Source organism: Malaclemys terrapin, chromosome 8 (genome assembly GCF_027887155.1).
Source record: "Malaclemys terrapin pileata isolate rMalTer1 chromosome 8, rMalTer1.hap1, whole genome shotgun sequence".
NCBI lineage: Eukaryota > Metazoa > Chordata > Testudines > Emydidae > Malaclemys > Malaclemys terrapin.
In genome coordinates this window covers 8,051,726-8,065,917 of record NC_071512.1, presented here as the reverse complement: position 1 = coordinate 8,065,917, position 14,192 = coordinate 8,051,726, and the positions used below count along the sequence as shown (strand labels likewise).

At 41.4% G+C, this 14,192-nt stretch overlaps 1 protein-coding gene across 2 annotated transcripts in view; it reads right to left on the bottom strand.

Moving 5' to 3' along the window:
* Positions 1–14,192, bottom strand: part of ADAMTS2 (ADAM metallopeptidase with thrombospondin type 1 motif 2) — a 265,090-nt gene that overhangs the window by 19,113 nt on the left and 231,785 nt on the right. For both annotated transcript variants that reach the window (XM_054037724.1, XM_054037725.1), the window contains exons 11-18: positions 13,391–13,536; positions 12,482–12,657; positions 8,640–8,773; positions 7,675–7,798; positions 6,881–6,961; positions 4,114–4,277; positions 2,746–2,905; positions 1,077–1,209 (exon numbers count right to left, since the gene is read on the bottom strand). In XM_054037724.1, coding sequence (XP_053893699.1) covers positions 1,077–1,209; positions 2,746–2,905; positions 4,114–4,277; positions 6,881–6,961; positions 7,675–7,798; positions 8,640–8,773; positions 12,482–12,657; positions 13,391–13,536 — 1,118 coding nt within the window. The remainder of the gene's footprint in view (positions 1–1,076; positions 1,210–2,745; positions 2,906–4,113; positions 4,278–6,880; positions 6,962–7,674; positions 7,799–8,639; positions 8,774–12,481; positions 12,658–13,390; positions 13,537–14,192) is intronic.

The following is a 14,192-nucleotide window of genomic DNA, read 5'->3' as shown; positions in this document are numbered from 1 at the left end:
ATCCAGATCCAAGCACTCTTAAATTTGGGGTCTTTGAAATCCATATCTGAATTTTGTGGTTCATGTGCATGTGTAATTTAATTTTACTTTCATTTATAGTTTTACTACCCAGAAAGGAGCTTATAACTGAGTAATAGAAGACTGTAGCTTTACACAGAAAGTTCTAATTGTGGTCATTAAGTCATTGCTGATAAATAAACTTGTAAAACCATGATCTTTGTTGTGCTGATGGGGCAGAGTTATTTGACTTCTCCTTCTCTGGGGTTTGTCTTTGGAAGGGAGTTTCAAAATATTGGCTGGTATTGTCTAGTTATTCATCACACGCATTGGAATCTAGACTTGGTTGCCAGAGATAAAAGCTGTAGATCAACTTACTCCTTACTTGTTGCGGTAGCAACAGGGGAAATATGTGAGTCCTACATGTGACAGGGTTAACTTGCTGCCAGTCAAAAAAGCACCTGTAAAATGTGAATAAATACATCCGTAATAATTGACTATATACAACAACAAGGAAGCACAAATAATAACCTCTTAAAATGCTGTCCTGGGATATCCATGGAAATCAACATAAATGTTTCAGCAAAAACTTGCATGAGCCAAACCATCCCCGTCCCTGACCTTTGCAGCTTTAAAAATACGCTGTGAGTTTTATTGGTGTTTGTATTAGAAATGTGTGACATTTGTTCTCTTAAATAACACTCTATATGCTTGCTTTTATATAGTTAAATTCACACTCCGTAAAATCAATTTATATGACTTCACTTCTGATCCATTGAATATAAGTGTCTGGATCAAGACGGGGGTATTTTTCAGACCCAACCTAACTCAGAATCAGCAGGAACTGTCATTCCCAGAAATAGCGTTTCTGCAAGCAACACTTTAGCAATGACATTGTGTCATTGCATAACACTATCTAGGCAATGATGTAAAATAATGGTGAAGGGCTCCTAATCTAAAATAGCCATGTGTCAGAGCAGGAAGGTATCTGGGGATAGCTGAAAGCACTTCGTTCCAGTTGACCATTAGCATTAACTGGACATGGGCTATGACCAATTCTAAGGGACAGCAAAGCTTACATTGGTTGGGAACATTCCTGCAGATTGCACACTCTGCGAATAGGCTTTGGCTTTTGGATCGTCTCGCAGAATCTCCGATGAACCATCTTGTGGTCTGTCTTCCTCCGGCAGCCATATTTCGTAAACTGATAACCTTAAGAAAGATACTTCTTTTATCTTCAGCATTTACAATGCTTACACACAACTCAGATTGTATTTGTCCATGAAGTGGCTAATGGTGTATTTTGAAGGTAGGTGACCATTCTACAGGATTGTAGATTGCACCTGGTTAGCATTTACTCTACTCATTACAATCAGCTACCTATTTAGGACCAGAACTACCAGTCCTCTTTGTCTTCTCACAACGAAGCTATAATCACAATAAATAACTGACTCTTCCGGAAGTGTGCAGAGAAGAGCAATAAAAATAATTATGGGTATGGAACAGGTTCCATATGAGAAGAGATTAAAAAGACATGGACTGTTCAGTTTAGAAAAGAGACGACTAAGGGAGGATATAGATAGAGGTCTATAAAATCATGAATGGTGTGGAGAAAGCAAATAGGGAAGTGTTATTTATCCCTTCACATAACACAAGAACTAGGCATCTTCCAATGAAATGAATAGGTAGAAGGTTTAAAACCAACATAAAGAAGTATTTCTTCACACAACACACAGTCAACCTGTGGAACTTATTGCCAAGAGATATTGTGAAGGCCAGAAGTATAACCAGGTTCAATTAGAATTAGATAAGCTCAGGGAGGATAGGTCTATAATTATCTATTAGCCAAGATGGTCATGGACTCAATCCCATGCTCTGGGTTTCCCAAAAACCCCAACTGCCAGAATCTGGGACTGAATGACAGGGGATGATCACTTGCTAAATGGCCCTGTTCTCTTAATTCCCTCTGAAGCATCGGGCACTGGCAACTGTCAGAGACAAGATATTGGGCTAGATGGACCTTTTGTCTGACCCAGTATGACTGTTTTTATGTTCTTAAAGGGGCACCTCTTGGCATTACAAGGGTAAAAGTTTCATCAGTGTCCTCTACATTTGCACACCTAAAAGTGCAGCCAAACAGCCCAGCAGCTGACACCACCTATCTCCAGGCAATGCTGGTCACCAGCATTAATCAGGATCAGGGTCTAGTACTCACTGATCCCTAAACTGGAGGCTAAGATCACTGGACACAAAGGATTCGGAATTCATCTGCCAATGGGTGTGATTTCTGTTATGTGCTTGAAGTTTTGACATGCTAGTTTTCATCAGCACACAGCCAACTCCTATATAATTGGTACAATTTCTCAGTAACAGACAGGGACAAAGAAACTGTCATACCAGATGTGCCCAAAGGTCCATTTCAGCCAGATATCCTGTTTCTAGGAGCAGTAAGGAATGCTCCCGACAGTTATGGGATAAGCTGCTCAAAGAGGAAGCTTGTTCCTAACCCTGTGCTTGTGTTCAGCTTGTATCCAGAAGCATGGTGGTTAATATTCCTTACACATTTTTTCCAGTCTAATGCAAATATGGATTTTCTTATTCTTTATTTGTCTAGTCCTTTTTTTAAATAAAATCCTGCTAAGCTCTTGGCCTTATTACTATCTTGTGGCAATGAATTCCACAGATTGTGTTGTGTAAAAAATAAAAGGCATTTCCTTTCATCAGTTTTAAATGTGTTCATTTTTTTACCTCCTCCACAGGGCTTTGAACACTGTGACCATTTTTTCAGAGCCCATTCATATGTTACTGAATCATCTTCCAAAACATTGTTGTTATCTACATTTAAGGAGTCTTCATGGATCATGTACTTGTAAGTCAAAGAAACCTTGGCACCACCATGAGGAATCACCTAGTCAGCAAACCAGACAAAATAAAACCTTTAAAAAGCTTATATCAATTTTACAATGACAATCATGACACAGATATAAAAACATCCCCCAAGAAATTTAAACGTTTTAACCCCATTAGAGCTGTTCTTGCTTTAAGTATCTCTGTATCCTTGGAACACAGGGATTCTTATACTGCACATTTAAATAGGTCATCACTGCTTTGGATTGATTTTTCTTGCCAGTGTTGCATTGACTTTAAAGCGCCAAATTTTTCCATTTCCTATTCTAAAGGAGAGAAACATTAGGGTACAATGATAATGGTGACTCCGCTAAAAACAAAGCTTAATAAAAATACGAAGATTAACTAAAAAAACAGGTAGAAAGAATTGTAATAACCTCTGCAATAAACACAACCTTTCTTACGATGGTCTTGCAAGTTCTATGAATAATAAACTCATTACCTAACCAAGGAATGGAGCTTCCACATAAAAAATGACAGAGCCAGCTTCCGCTATAGTATTGAAGCCAATGGGACCGCTATTCCACATGAGTAAAGGTATTGAAATCTGGCCCTTAGAGAATGTAATTTTTATTCTTCCAGCGGGTTAGATTTTCAACTGGTGTAGATCAGCACAGCTCCACTCCACTGGCTTCAGTGAGAAATGTCAATTTACACCAGTGGAGGGTCTGGCCCACAGTATTTACACTGCATTTACTATTTTACGATGTACAGTATAATGAGCAGAGTTTGAAAGATTTGTGAATTAAAATTCTGATATGGACTAAACCACCTGAGACCCCATTAAATGATCCTCTATGTAAAAGGATCCTGTGTCAGACATTTTCAAAAATGGGTGCAGATGTTGTTAAAGGGTAATGTGCATCTGACTATGATGTGCTACACTGATTTTTTTCTTAATGTTCACATCTCAGCTGTGATTAGTAAGCTGGATATCCATTAGCGAGTGATGATTTCTAGGCCATCCACAGGAAATAATTAGGGAGGTCAGATGCTTGACACACAACCCTGGAGTCTCTGTTAAACACATTTCCGGTAAGTGGTAATGAGCGAGTTGGAAAGGGATTAAAATACATCACTTTTATTCTTAAAGCAGATGACTTAATGTGTTTCACAAAAAGGAACCTATATATAATATAGTATAAAACATTATGACTCAGTGTAACCCAAACACTATCTTCCACAGAAGATGGTTTTCAAGCCACTTACCAGAATGACTATACCACTGCGCAAAGGCCCCATGGTCTGCACTGTTTCTCTATCGTCATCATTCCGGTATTCCCATTCTACACCCATGTCAACAAATACTTTAGAATCCGGTACATAGTTGTCTTCATTTAAAATGAATTTCCCTGTTTCTCGATTCTTAATGGCTAGAAGTAACATAACAAACATGAATACTTGGGGTTTTCATCTCATTTCTAATATTTTTTCAGTAGAAGGCTAGCTGAAAGAGCTCCAAGAATACCAATGTCTGTTCTCTCACTGGTTTGAGAGAGAATTTTTTAGGCATTCTGCTTTACCTCATTTTGTTTTCTCACTCTGACACACAGTCTTCTGTGGATTTTTTTTTTTTTTGGCCCTGTATCTCTTTGTATTTTGCTCCAGTTACTTTTCCAGGATACACCCCTGTGATCTGAACCCTTCCCTTCTCCAGTTAATTTCTGTCCTATCTTCTACTATCAGAGACTGGAGTGGTCTTTGTTTTACTGATATCCCTGTGTACATCTGACTTAAGTGCTCCTCAGCACCTTCAGGCTTTCCCCCACCTCATAATTTAAATAAACCAACAACCACTGGCCAAGATTTTCAGAAATGGCTAGTGATTTTGGGTGATTCCATTTCAGGGGCTCATTTTGAGACATCTTAATAGGGCTTGATCTTCAGAAAGCACTGTGTACTCATCCTCTGAAAATCAGGCCTCTTTAAGTTGTAACTAGTTGTGCTTCAAAAACGGAGGCATCCCAGGCACCAGGCACTTTGGAAAATTTAGGCCTCTGTCAATTTATGCACCAGCAGTCTGGTTCCCTATATAGACCTTCCCTTCCCAAAATGTTCCCAGGTGCCTAATGAATGTAAACTATTCCTCTTTGCTCCATATACTCATCCATACATTGAAACCCTAAGGTTTCAACGGAGCTTGGAATTGGAGGCATTTTAGAGAAAATTAAAAGGGAAAGTCTTGACATAAGACTTTTTCTAGAAAACTAAATTCAGCTCCCAGACATGTCTTACAACCCTCCACACCCTTAAAATACAGATACCAACGTGTATCCCAGCAATCCCATGGTGTTTATCTAGATGTCCATCGCCAAGTGGATCTCCTGGCACTGTGTACTGATTCCTATCACTGCAGCCTGTCTGCATTTCACATCTCTATCCCCATCCCCTGGAGTAACCTCTTTGTTGCAGCAGTAACGATGAGTCTCCTCCATCTGTTAGAACGTGGGTCCTATCTAAGGGAGTCTTTCCTCCATTCCACATTGTTCCCCCCTTGATGAAACCAGCTTCCCCAAGTGGAGGAGCCAGTTCCGAGTTGGGCCTGCTCTACAATATCCCTATATCCTGCTTCTATCAACCGTTCGGTCTCTTTTTCCCTCAAGTCCAGCAAACACAGCCTGAAGCTGCTGCACTTGGATTCAGAGTCATGAGCTGTTTGTGCTGGGTACAGGTAAGGAACATCTGGGCACAAGGAAAGTGGTCATATGTTCTTCAGCCTGGGCAGTAAAATAGGTAACACCGCACATCGGTTTCTCTGTTGCTGGTCTTCTACACATCACCCCCTTTATACTGGGGATGAAGGAAGTGGCTTATCTTGTGCCATGGTACTTGGTTGACCTAAGTTTTGTGTTGAAGTTAGAAGATAAAGTGTTTCTTTATTCACTATATACATTTTAATCCACTCCATTCACTGACAGCAGATTGAGTAGCCTGTTCCTCTCAGGAATGACCCTTTTCCCCAATGTCCACACTCTCCTGGGCTCACTCTCGCAGTGCCTCGCTCAGTCCAGGGTCCTGAACTATAATTATATTAGCAGTACGTATAGGCTTGTGAAGAAGCAGCAGATTGAGGGGAATGGGTGATCATATTAATGCAAGTAGTTTACCCCAAATGAAGAATGAGTCTAGTGCGATTCCTGAATTGGTCACCATTCTGATCTGCCAGGGGGCAATGAATGGCATTTTTAAAAAATTATTAAAAAAAAAAATTAATGGAGATATCTTATCTCCTAGAACTATAAAGGACCTTGAAAGGTCATCAAGTCCAGCCCCCTGCCTTCACTAGCAGGACCAAGTACTGATTTTGCCCCAGATCCCTAAGTGGCCCCCTCAAGGATTAAACTCACAACCCTGGGTTTAGCAGGCCAATGCTCAAACCACTGAGCTATCCCTCCCACCCCATGCTTAAGGAAGCATTTACTAAAGAGAAGCTTGAATGATTCATAGCAGAATTAGCAAGCCATTCGCTGTGAATCCACTTCCAATTAATAACAACCTATCAGACATTGCTTCTCACTGATCCCATTGCACTGTAAGGAGAGGATTTCAATTACTGTCTAAATTTTGTAATTGATTGGACATCCTAGCATCATTACTATTAACAATGGTGCAGAATTTGAAACAGAGAGAATGACAGTGCTATGCTTTGGAGGCAGCTGGGAAGAAGCTGAATACAGGATGCATATTGTGAACTATACACGTGAAGACAATGCAAATGCTATCACATCCTCTAATGAAATTCATCACCCCATATAGCAGCAGACACACACTGATTCTGGGATCATCCTGCAAAGGTGCTAAGTAATAAAACATGAGGGAATTACGATCCAATTTTCTAGTAAATTTCCTAGTTTGTGCATGTAAAGAGAGGAGGGTTCTTACGCGTAGACCAATGCACAAACACATTACAAGCTTGAGGGGTGGGGGAGAAGCAAACTAAGCCTGTACAGAAAATATATCACAAATGAATACTCACCAAGATTATGAATGGTGGCATCTGTTTCTTGTACAAGCAAGTGCCTTGCACCAGCAGGAATTTCAAACATCTTAATGTACCCTTTATTGCAATATTAAAAAAAACAATAACTGGTCAATATGATAAAAACAGGGCAAGTCTGTTTTACTGTATATAAATGGATTTATTTTACAAAATTCAGGATGTTTTAAAGCAAGCTGGGCATAAGCAATTATGCTATTCCTATCCCTCCATCAGGTAATGAGAGAGGAAAGAGACAGTGACCTCTGGGTTAACAAAAACAGCTTGAATGTCATCAGCAAACTGATGCCACTTCAGACCAAAATGGTTCCTTGTCTCCCCAAGTGACCACACACAATGTAGAAGAGGAGGACATCCAGGTTCCAGACTGGTAATGACTGGAGATAAGGTACTGTCATAGCATTCCATGGAATCAGATTCAATAGATGAGCTACATTAGTATGCAGAGACATCTGCAACACAAATCGGTCTAGAAGTCTCTTGGGGGGGGGGGGGGGGGGAACCATTAAAACCACTTCCCTGTGCCGAATGTAGCAGGCATAGGCCCTGATCTTAGCATAGAGGGATGACAACCTGGAAAAGCTCTTCACATACTTCCAAACTCCAGACCCATCTCAAAGATAAAGGCCTGACAGTGTCTGCTGGAATAGCTAAGCCTAAAACTATCTGCAATAGGCCTGTGTTTGTCATGGTAGCAAAGAGATCCAGAGTGAACAAACAAGAGAACTCACTGAAATCATTCACCCAGAACAATACATCTTGAATGAACTGACCTGGTTTCTTTGGTGTCCTGGAGAACGTTCCTTTCACCACCTTGCAGTGGGAGTTATCTCCACCACAGACACCACACTTATCCTCTTGCTTAGAGGAACCTATTACCCTGTCACATCCAACTTTCTGTGAGCAGAGAGGAAAGACAATGCTACTTGTTTATCCAAACTTTAACTCAAATGATCCTTGGATTCAGATATCAAAAATAGGTTTTTAATATTAGCTAAAAAATTATAGTACTTCCTTAGAGTGCACATTGGTAAACATACACATTTCCAGTCATCACAGTAATTGTAACTTAGGTAAATATATTTTGTGATTCATTAGGGTCCTAGTTCAGGAAAGAATCACTATTAACTCAGGGGTCTTCAGCCTGAGCTTAATTTTAAACAGATGCTTAAGTTACACTGGGATTTAAGCACCTGCTTAAAGTTAAACACCTGCAGAAATGGTTTGTTGAATCAGGGCTATAATTCCGTTGCAAACTGTAATTTAAAATACTGATGAATTACAGCAGATCCCAATTTACACAAATTGTTGGTGATTATTGCCAGATCAAACAGATTATTGCCAGTACACATCAGCTACCTCTTAACACCACTTTCTTCAAAAGTTGCTGTATGTTCATATTTCACTATACGTTCCATCGTCATCAAACCTTATGAAGGAAAAGCTTCACTGAAAGCTAACGGTCACGGTTCATCTTAAAAAACACTGCATATACTACTACTTGTGTAGGTAGACGCTGCTGGAATCGATTCCCATGCAAAGTGATGGCAATTGCAAATATCACACACAATATTGTGACAGTAATTGTAATGAAATCTCTCCATTGCCCAAAGCGTTATGGCACTCACTTAAATATTCATTCTCAGAGAAGAACATTCAAGTGACTGTTTTGATAGTTTTTGCATCAGCTAGTCTTGAAAAATGTTAAAAGTGAAGCATCAGGAGTGATGCTACTTACCAAACAATCCCCTCGCACACAGATGCTATAAAAATCTTTATATGAGCAGCGGGTTCCATCATGTACCATTCGTTTCAAATACACTACGTCACCAGTCTCCTTGGACTCACAGTACAGTTGGCACCTTTCTTTAGCTAGAAGACAAAATGCCCCATATTTTAGTGTTAAGCTTGAACAGCTCCTTTGCTCAAGCTATGCATGTCAGTTTGAATGGCAGCAGGATTAGCTATCTGCCTGCATCGTCTTTCATACAGCGTCAAGCACGCTGTCCGCATCCAATAAATGCTAAATTGTTATTATCATTATTCTACAAAGGCTCAGTTGGAAACTGCTGGATAAAAAAGAACCAATGGATTGTTCTTGGGACTGTATCTTAGGGTTTGTCGACACTGCAAAAAAAGGCCCACAGCTGCGAATCTCAGAGCCCAGCTAAGCTGACCTCTTTGGCCGGGTTCAGAGCCTGAGCTCCAGCCTGACTGGGAATGTCTCCACTGCGATTTTTAGCCCTGTAGCTCAAGCCCCACAAGCCTAAGGCAGCTGAGGCCTGAGCCTAAAGCAGACCCAGGCTCTGAGACTCACAGCTGTTGGCTTTTTTTTTTTTTTTTTTTTCCCCCAGTGCAGACATCCCCTTAGTGACTTAGTTGAGTTTACACTGCACACTGAGCCCAGGCTCTGACTCAGGTCTGAGCCCATGCCCACCTTCTGTCTACACACAAATCAGTCTGACTTGGGTCAGCAAGCACTCAGGACCTGGCTCAGAGGAGTCTGCTGGGTGGGGCGGGGCAGAGCCCGAGCCCTCCTGAGACTCGGATCCAAGCCCTGCCATTTTGCAGTGTGGACAGCACTCAAGCCACAGACGCGAGCCAGGAGATCTGTGTAGTGCAGTACAGACGCATTAGCATTGTTCTGGGACCCAGGTCCAGCAATCGTAAGCCGCAGTTTAAATTGCAGTGTGGATGCTCAAGCAGTAGTTGGAAACACGGAGTGCACAAGGTCAGGTCCCACAGACCCGAGGTAACAATGCAGGGTAGACATAGAAGCCATTTTACTTCTTAAGGGGCTGCATTCTGTACTGTGCAATCTGGCCTATGTTTGGGCAGTTCAGAGCCCCACTACCCCAGGGGTGGAATTCTGTCTCAATGCTTATCCACACTCGCTGTATATAAAACTGAAAAAGCAGATAAGATTTTGCCCTTGAATAGTGACAGTTCAACACTGTATGTGACAAAGACTCTTAGGAGAGTATTGGACTGTTTGCTCCTAAACAAAAACGTAAGTCTCTACTACTGCAGTGCTTGGATCTACGCTAGCGTAAGTCATCAAACAAGACAGGCACGCTGACAGACCATGAATAAAGTAATTTTACCACCAGTATGTGTGCAAAGAGCCAAACCATTGCATTTCTTTCTTCTAATCTGTTCTGGGTGAGCTGAAAACATGCAACAGAGCTGAAATGACTGGTTAAGGACTGAATAAACCTAGGGCCTCAAACATGGTTTCTTTGTATCCCATTTCACACATCTCTTGCTTTGCCCATTGACTAGTCACATATGGTGGGCTCTTATTCCACTGTATGCCGTCCTGTGGGCACACAGTCCAAAAGGCACAAGCCTGCAGGTAGGTGCATGCAGTACAGCAGACAAAGCACCACATTTCTAAGCCTTCTGAGGTTCAGTTGATTATCATGGGTATAGCTAGCCAAAAGCCCTTTCTTTTGTATTCTTGTCCTGGATACCCTCACGAGGGACATACAGAAGCAGCAGCTTGGTGGCCTGATGTTTGCAGATGCTATCATTCTATGCAGTGAGGAGAAGGACAGTCTAAAAGAGGATCTTGATAAATGGAGAAATGTGTTGGAGAGACATGGGGTCAAAATAAGGAGAGGAGAAACAGTATGCAGTATGGTATGCAGTTTCAATAATGTGAACACGGAAGTATTATCCTTGACACTAGATGGGCAGACAATGCCGAAAACACAAACTTTCAAGTATCTGGGCTCCAGAATCTGGGAAAATATGGAAATTGAGGAGGAAATTAGAGCTACAATAATAAATGTCAGGCTCAGATGGAGAGAGATGAGTGGTGTTGTGTGTGACAGGAAGATACCAGTAAAATTAAAAGGGAAAGTCTATAAAATGATGGCCCATCCAGTTTTAATGTATAGCACTGAGTGTTAGGCAACAAAGAAGAACCATGAGCAAACGATCTGTTCCACAGAAATGCAACTGGCTGAGTGGTGTAAGCAAGACAGACCCATGTGAAGAATGAATACGTTAGAGCCATGCTCAAAGTAACACCCATAAGTGAGGGAGTGCAGGCTCAGACAGTTTGGTCACATAAGGCGCAGTCCTGACAACTATGTGGGTAAGAGAATCCAACAGAGCAAGACTGAAGGAAAAAGATGGAGAGGCCAACCCAAGAAAAAGTGGTGGGATGTCATAAAGGAAGATGTGTTAGCATGTAGTATGATAAAGGCTATGGCATTGAACAGAGCATTTTAGAGGGAGAGGACTCATAGAGCTGTCCCCATTTGATGGGATTAATACAAGGAAGACAACAGCTAGCCAAATGTAGGGAGATGGAGACCCTAACTTCAGGCAGATCTGCCAAAGTGACTCTAGAGAAAAGACAGGGTAAGATAAAAATGTATGTTGCTCCTAGACTATGAAAAGAGTATATCCACTAAAATATTCAATTTATATGCACTTATCTTCATAAGAGGGTAGTGTGTGGCCCTGAATGTATTAGAACTGCACTTTCTATCATACTTTCATGAATTTAAGGCTTGTCTACACACCAAAATTGTATCCCTTTAACTATACTGGTATATAGTTAAATGGCACAGCCCCCCACATGTGGATGCAGTTATACTGGCACCTGTAGCCTTATTTCTGTCCAGGAAGGGGAATAAGATGGTATAATTATTTCAGTAAAATATCACACCCCTAACTAAACAAGATATACTGATATAAAAATGGAGCAGACCAGGTAGTTGTCTGATCTAAAGCCCACTGAAGTCAATGAAAAGAATCCCATTAGCTTCAGTGGGACAGGCTGTAGAAGAATATTTCTTACACACAGGTCTGTGGGCCACACTGTTCTCCCCCTCTCTGTGGAAGAAAATGTACATCTTGAAATGAAGCGATGAAGCTATCTGCATCTGCTCCTCTTAAAATCCCAGGTTGCACAAGAACGGAAGAAACAAGTAAAGCAATAGTGAAAATTGTTTTGGGGAGCAATTCAGACAAATGAACTACATGGGCATTTTGCCAGCAACTCCTGGTTCCCATCAACTCTCAAGTTGAATGCATTATGATTGACCTTAAGAAGAGCCTTTCCTCTATTGGGATCTGAGAAACCAGATGTGGTCAACTCTATTATCCATTCTTTGCTGAGGCCAAAATTTTAAAACTTGGCTGCCTGTTAGGACTCTTAATCCATACTAAGGAATTGAACTAAATGTCCTGATTTTAAAGATGAACATTGACTGTCGTAAAGTCTGAAATTTGTTTTTTTATCTCCCTCATCATGTTTTCAACACACTAAGGTAACAAACTAACAACCCATTCCTGCTTCCGTATCAACAGTCTGCAACGTCGGTGACAGCACAAGCAGAGGAGCCACGGATTGAACCAGCATGGAAAGTAGAACTGTCTGTTCACCCCAAGAGGGGCTCTCTCCTGCACCAGGTTGATGCACATTGGTAAGTGGACCTGGGGAAGCCTGCAGTGCTAATGACCAGGTGGCACCTCATGGTTAGACAATGAATTTCTGTCTCCAGAGCTATCAGACTGGGACTAAATTTGCTAAGACAACATTAGAACAAGATGGGAATTACTAACCATCGAGATGCTCATATGGGAGCCAGTGGTGTTTTGTATTCTGATATTCAAAGTAAGGATCCCATTGTCTACACTGCTCCTCTCTGAAATCATCAGACTGCTGAGGACAATCTTGAGTGCTGCAAAGCTGGAACTCATAGGTTGGCCCCATGCATGTACGGCCTCCATTAGCTGGGCTGTGAAGAGGAAAGAAAAATAATGGTTAACGATAGCGTTAATGAGCGAAGCAAGGGTTTTTTGTTTTTACAAATCCCTTAGGGACTGTTTCAATATCCACTGATGTTAATAATGGATATAATGCTTTCAAGACCCCTGTAATGTATTGTACTGTTATAACCAGCTTCATAGATGGGTACACTGAGGTACAGAGAAGATAAATGATCTACCCATGGGCAAAAAGTGGGTCAGTAGCAATTCTGGCAGCATATAATCCAGGAGTTCGGACTCTCAGGCTATGTCTACACTTATGGTGGCGTGCAGTACACACCGCAGTGTAACTACACACCACAGTGAAAGGTTCCGGAAGCAGGTAGGCAGCAAGGAAAAGCTCTCCCACTGCTGGAGCCTTTCACTACAAATAGCACAGTAGACGTGGGAGACACTGCTAGGGCGTTTTGAGAGCTGTGTAGGGTGTACATCCTGGGGGTTCAGGCACGTCAGGTCACCATTTATACTGTGCGTCACCATTTATACTGCTGTGCATCACCATTTATGCTGCTATTTATACCCATGCTAGCTGTGCATGCAGTGTCCGTGCTTTACACGCCTCCTTAAGTGTAGACATACCCTGTTTTTAACCTGCACTGTGCAATACTCCTTGGTGCATTACTTTATCAGTAACTTAACAGGAATTCCCCCACAATCACTCACTGCATACAAGAAAAAAAACCTGGTGTATGTTGAACTTACTGTGGATTGTCACATTGCCGTGTCCTGTATTTTACCCCTGTACCACAGGTTCGAGAACAGGAGCCAAACTTACTCCATGCTCCCCAATTTCCATCCTGTTTCAAGATATCTGGAGTTAACCAGATGCAGTGACCTTTAAAGCAGTGCTAAAAGAGAACATTGAAAAGGTTAAATATTGTGTGGTGTTATCTTCATACATTTGAACACATACTCTGAGTACTGCATATCATTATGTTCAGATTTCATTGACCATAATACCCAGGTTTCATTTACAGGCATAGGTTATGAATTTCTTCACTTCTCCAGAAGATAAGAATGACGCCACACTGTCCAGATGTGCCTACGGTCCCAATCCTGCAAAAACACCCATATTTAACTCTACCTAGGGTGACCAGACTGCAAGTGTGAAAAATCGGGACAGGGGGTGGGACGGTAATAGGAGCCTATATAAGAGAGAGACCCAAAAATCGGGACTGTCCCTATAAAATCAGGACATCTGGTCACCCTAACTCTATCTAAAGTTAAGCATGTGCATAAGTTATTGCAGGATCAGGACCTAAGTGTGTACCACTGCCCTCTATTGCTTGGAATGTCAAACCTCCTCCAGAGTTTTATGGCTCCACCTTGTGGCTGCAACCATAACTTTACAACAACTAACAGACTCTCATTTAGAGACTTAAGCTTTCGGAACCAAAGATACAAAGTGCTGTCTCTCATACTATATGCACTCAGTTTATCTGGCAATGATGAGGATTCTTTCTACAACGTACAGTTTCATTACAACACATAAAATACTGTGTAC